Source organism: Atta cephalotes, assembly GCF_000143395.1.
Source record: "Atta cephalotes unplaced genomic scaffold scaffold00016, whole genome shotgun sequence".
Classification (NCBI taxonomy): Eukaryota; Metazoa; Arthropoda; class Insecta; order Hymenoptera; family Formicidae; genus Atta; species Atta cephalotes.
This window is the reverse complement of record NW_012130080.1, coordinates 5,266,852-5,272,682: the sequence shown is the minus strand read 5'-3', so window position 1 is coordinate 5,272,682 and position 5,831 is coordinate 5,266,852. Positions and strand designations below refer to the sequence as shown.

General features: G+C 30.6%; 2 protein-coding genes across 2 annotated transcripts in view; one reads left to right on the top strand and one right to left on the bottom strand.

Annotated features, from left to right (window-relative positions):
• The window catches only part of LOC105618364 (A-kinase anchor protein 10, mitochondrial), a 4,188-nt gene extending 1,303 nt beyond the window's left edge, over nucleotides 1–2,885 (top strand). Inside the window, exons 2-10 of the mRNA XM_012199907.1 lie at nucleotides 256–1,027; nucleotides 1,109–1,232; nucleotides 1,297–1,433; nucleotides 1,536–1,686; nucleotides 1,795–1,909; nucleotides 2,221–2,395; nucleotides 2,472–2,545; nucleotides 2,622–2,674; nucleotides 2,796–2,885. Of these exons, the coding sequence (XP_012055297.1) occupies nucleotides 256–1,027; nucleotides 1,109–1,232; nucleotides 1,297–1,433; nucleotides 1,536–1,686; nucleotides 1,795–1,909; nucleotides 2,221–2,395; nucleotides 2,472–2,545; nucleotides 2,622–2,674; nucleotides 2,796–2,885 (1,691 nt within the window). The remainder of the gene's footprint in view (nucleotides 1–255; nucleotides 1,028–1,108; nucleotides 1,233–1,296; nucleotides 1,434–1,535; nucleotides 1,687–1,794; nucleotides 1,910–2,220; nucleotides 2,396–2,471; nucleotides 2,546–2,621; nucleotides 2,675–2,795) is intronic.
• Nucleotides 2,886–4,759: 1,874 nt separating this feature from the next.
• The window catches only part of LOC105618453 (G-protein coupled receptor 143-like), a 3,067-nt gene continuing 1,995 nt past the window's right edge, over nucleotides 4,760–5,831 (bottom strand). Inside the window, exons 2-4 of the mRNA XM_012199990.1 lie at nucleotides 5,487–5,665; nucleotides 5,081–5,408; nucleotides 4,760–5,005 (exon numbers count right to left, since the gene is read on the bottom strand). Of these exons, the coding sequence (XP_012055380.1) occupies nucleotides 4,760–5,005; nucleotides 5,081–5,408; nucleotides 5,487–5,665 (753 nt within the window). The remainder of the gene's footprint in view (nucleotides 5,006–5,080; nucleotides 5,409–5,486; nucleotides 5,666–5,831) is intronic.

Below are 5,831 nucleotides of genomic sequence, written 5' to 3'. Positions count from 1 at the left end.
CTTATTATATATATATTATTTATTATATATATATATTACTTCACACACACACACACCATACACACACACACACACACACACACGCACACACACGCACGCACGCACACACACAAAATTTACATTCAAAAGTAAATTAAATTTTCTAATAATTATTCTTGAAAAGTGACTGTTTACAATATAGTACACATTTTTCATCAATTTTAATGATTTCGTTTTTAATTGTCATCAGAATGAAATTGCATATAATGTTTCTAGGACAGAGGGATAAGTCCGGAATACCAGAAACTTCACCTACAAAATTGACAAGTTCCGGAAACTTTCTGATAGATGTATTCAATGATGGTGCATCGTCTATTCAGACATCCTCGGATATATTGTACAGTCTCGAAGAAGAAGAGGAGGAGGAGATTCTCAATAATGACATTAAGGAAGTATGCGCCTTCAGTTCTCGGTTGTCTAAAGCTCTGCCGGAAATACTTAAGGACAAAAGTGCCCTTGGTTATTTCATCCAGTTTATGGACATCAGAAAGCACATAGCTCTCATTAAGTTCTGGTTAGAAGTGGAATGCTTGTGTAGTGCATTCGAGATGCCAGATACACAGAAAGTCAGACAGTCGAATCAAAAGGAGATAATGAACGCCTTGCCTACTTCCTTAGACGATAATGAAAACTTTAGCTGTGACATGCTCGCTAGCAATGTAAATACTCAAACGAGCAGTGAAATACCATTCGATGAGAGAACATGTGATGTAACGTCTAACGATATGCCAAAGACTAGTCAGGCAATAAGCGACACGCGACAATCAAATCACGATTGTGAAGGTAAGAGACACGACACAACGACGACTAGGCAGGATGCTTTGAGAATTTACAAGAAGTATATTCTCAAAGAAGCTCTGGATGTAAATCAAATATCTGAAGAATTAAGGCTAGATATGGAGAAGGCTATTGTCCAGGAAAACATTGAGCCTATATTACGGTGCCTATCTGCTGTTCAAAACATAGTATACGATATATTAGAAAACGAGTAAGTGATGTATATTCATATATTGATAAATGTCGTTCGAATAAATAATCAATGCATTTTAAAACATTGTATTTTTCGCAGATATATTAATGATTTTTTACGAAGCGAATTTCACTGTAAGCATCAAATTGACGTGCTCACTAGTGGCAATGTACAATTAGCAGATATATTATACAACGAAACAGCATTCTTTTACTTCATGGAGGTTTGCATCGTCTTTCACGATCATTATTTTACAGAAATTTTCTGAGAGATTTTGTTCTTTACAGTTTATGGAACTTGAGAATAAGCGAGAATTATTGGACTTTTGGATGTCGGCTATAAGTTATAAGCAGAATTTCTTGGAGAAACAGGGAGCAACCAATCCCGAAGAAGTGCAATCTGATGCCGTTATTATTTACGAGAAGTAATTTCTAAAATATATATGATTATACGGAGGAAAGAAGTTATGAAGGAAGAAGTTAGGAAGAAAGAAAAATAATTTATAATGTTATTACCTTTCTCACAGATATTTCAGTTTACAAGCAACTATGCCTCTTGGATTTAGTGACAAGATTCGTTTTCATGTGGAACAAAATATTTGCCGTGAGGATGAGAGCGGTCCACAACCCGATTGTTTTGATAAACCTAGTAAAATTGTATATAATTTTCTCAACAAGGTACATTTATCTATTACACAAATTTATCTTGATCTCCATATAGATCACACTTACTAAATAGACTCTTACATTGAAGTAGTTGTATTAAAAGCCAATACTTTCTTCTAGCATTATTTGCCAGTGTTCTTATCGTCGCAGCTGTATTATAAATACTTATCAGAGTTAATCAACACAATTCAAACCAGTCCATGTCCGAGTTTACATTCCAAGATAAGAAGAACAGGTTGATATCGATTGTTGATTGCAATATTGTGTTAATATTCATGAAAGAATATTAAAGAATTAGAAAGTCATATCTTAATATCTGTGTTTTCTTCTTTTATATATAATGTTTATAGATATTGGGTTGTCGGGAAAGTTCGATTTTGAAAAAAAATTGAAACGCAGAAGATTTAAATTTTAATATACATTTATTAAATTTAAATCTTTTGCGGCACAAACTTTCCGGACAACCCAATAGTTTTATATATTATATTTATATATTATATATTTATATATTATATATAATTTTGAAAAAAATATATTTATTTGCAGGTTCCGATTGCAGCAGTGAAGTAAGCTCAGTGTGTACTAGTATGCCAAGTATTTCTCAAATAGGAAATAATGGCAACAAATTACCTGATAATAAGAAAACTATTAATAGTCATCTGAATATTGACACTAGGCAACTTTACGATCCAGATTCCTTATGGCGACGTAATAAATATAGGTATTTGATTGAATTTAATATTGTACACACATTCGTACTAATTTGTAAGTTATAAATAATTCGGTATATTTTATAGTTTGAGCATTGGTTACGTTGACAACTTAGGTAGATTTATTACTGAAATAGAGCCAGATCCTCATAGAAAATATGGTAAGTCACGTTTATAATAAGTTTGAACTGATATGTATATATACGAGATTGTATACAATTATGTAAACAATTTCAGAATCTCGCCTAACTCGTGTTGTAAAACGATTTGTAAATATAGAACAAGATAAGGTAAACATTTTATAATACTGACATTTTATAACGTTAGAATGATTTGTTAATAAAAGACATAATGATAATTTATTTACATATAATTGCATTATTTAATTAATGCATTAATCACTATTAACAGGCTAAAGAGGAGTTAGCATGGAGAATCGCCGAAATGATCATTCGTGAAATCACGTCTTTAACGCTTGGAGCTTCAAATCTTCCCTCTTGATGGTGCAAATTTAACATGACGATTCTGAGGCTTAAGTTTTCTTTAAGTATAAAATATTTTGTGTATTTGTGTGTATAAGTCAAGTGCTTTGTTTTTTTATTTTGAACATTAGCGGAACAATAATGCAGACTTTGCCAAAGTGCCAAACAGATAAATGAAAAATTCTAATTCTTTTATAATACATTTTAAAAGGAAGTACTATTTGTAGGGAGGAATGGCTTTCTATATGTTCTAGTTTTTACATTTTTACATTTTACATTTTTTGGCATAGCAATGAAATAGAGATTTGAATTTGCTTTGAATAAATGATTTAATTTGAATTTAAAATTAATATAAATAACTTCATAAAAAATTAATAACATATATTTAATTATCTTTACAATTCGTTGCATAAAATAATTTAAAGATCTTATAAACAGTATAATCTGTAATATTTTTTGTAACTATTAAAAGTTCTTCCTATTCTATTAATTTATTATACAATACTCGATGAGCAAAAAACAATAATTTAACGAATGCGCAATTTCTTCATCGTTAATTATGACATCAGAAGCGAGAAATCCAAATGATTATTTTATCTTATATCTATATAAATAATGAAATTTATATTCATGAAACAATATTGGGTGATTATAATATAATAGATTGAGATGCATCAAAATTTATATAGAATATTTAAAGTAATCCCATTAGAGTAATTCTATCTACTTTTTCATTTTAATTTCAATCTTATACGCGAAACTCTCTCTTATTAATATTATTCGTATTATTTTTTCTCGCTTCTGAGAGAGATGACTATGCAGATATTGATGAATTCTTAAAATATAAGATTTTGTACTTTTTTCATTGCCAATTTATATACATATACACATATATATGTGCGTGCGTGCGTGCGTGCGTGCGTGCGTGCGTGCGTGCGTGTGTGTGTGTGCGTGCGTGCGTGCGTGTGTACGTGTGTGTGTGTGTATAACAAAATGCAATATTAAAATAGGTAAATGAAATATATGTACATATAATATGCATGTGACCGCCGTTGATCGTGATATTATGATATAGAGAAAAGATATATTTTGACAGTATTTAGAGTGTATAACACGTAAAGTTTAAGTACAAAATGTTATTAATAATGAAATCCTTATTATATATACATGCTCTACTTTTATTTTGTTATATCTTTTTATTTATGAGACATTATACAACGCATATTGTAAAAAAGAATATTTACTATCTTTTAAAAAGGCACTCTATCTTTTAAAAGTAATTAAACAGTTCATTTTACATTACATATGCATCTGTGCGCCGAATCTTCTGTTTAAAAAACTTGCATACATCCGTTTTATATCTTCTTCTGGTCTGTTTCAAAATCTTGATTTTCTGTAGATGTTATGTCTTAATATTAGCTAAATTATGTTCATTTATTTTGTTTATTATATCGCGAATGTATAATGTATAAAAAATTATATTTTAATACGATATTTCTGTGTAATATATTAAAAATTCTATTTTATACAATATTTCTCTTGTCACATTTCGAAAAATTTTTTAATAAAATATTGATTTAGTCGAGACGTTTTTTAAAAAATCTTATTAAAAAATCGTGCTTTAATAAAAATGCACAATTTATATATAAAAACTGATTTTATGTTTTAACTTTTCCCATGCCCGTATCAGATTACAGATCAAGATTGAGATTAGATTGGAATCAAAGTTCATTAAATTTACTTATTGGTTTTCTTTCTTTTGATTGTTAATGTTCTAATTAAATCTTAATCTTAATCCGTAATCTGATATGGGTATTGTAAACCTCGGAAATATTGAATTTCTATGTAGCACGATACTATTTACTTTTGATAAACTGGCAGTAAAATAGATTCTCACAGAGACGAAGATCCATGATTTATACTGATATGTGGTATTTTCTGTTCGTATCCTGTTCGTGGATTTAGTAATGGAGATGATTCAGAAATATGCACGTCGCTATCTATTTTGGAGATCGCATTTAAATTTATATTAGTGCTCGATTTAAAATTTTGACAACATTCAAAACGTAATTTCTCCCTTCGAGTCCATGATTGATAAACGATTGCGTTAAAAAACGCTTGAAGAGGGTTTGTCACAGCCTGTTGGTTAGAAATTGACTCAATTTACTTATATTTATCTATGCATTTAAAATGATGATATTTATATGAACATACCATTATGTACCATAAAGTGATGATTGCCTTGATTGGCAACTGAAACCATAAGATCCACAATAGTAATCCATTAATTAAATTGGGCGTCCAGCACACATAGTAGACCAAATTGATGAGAGCAAATTTTATTCTAATCGTTTGTATCAACTTTCGCTCTCTGCCAGTCATCTGAGCCATGCTGTACAGAACCACCGTTTCAAGATCACGAGTCGATGCAACATACAGAATGGGATTCACGATCATGACCACTGCCAGTAGCATATACGTGGCGAAGTAATTCGGAAGGATACGCAATATCGCACTGGATAATGACGTTAAGTTGTGGCAACTGCAAAACAATTTCGCATTTGTTACTGTTGCACTCTAAGAGTGTACGAAATAATTTGTGATATTTCTAAAATCTGACTTTGCATCGGGAATGTATAGAATGATCAGCCCGAACGAGGTAAGAATGGCAGGAAGTACCCAGGCTAAAGTGTGATAGCACACAGGACGTCCATTTTTATCTCCCAATAGTAATTTCATGTCCAGCGCGTAACACAACGTCCATATCCACGTGGCCATGTAGAAATATTGAATCCATGCCTACGAGCAATAATCTATCATGGTGAATTCAGTTACGCGCTCCACTTGATTAGTGCACATTAAATGCTACTTTATATAAAATATCTAAATACAGTAATATGATATAATCAATTTTGAAATAAAGTATATATATATATATATATATATATATATATATATTAGTTAA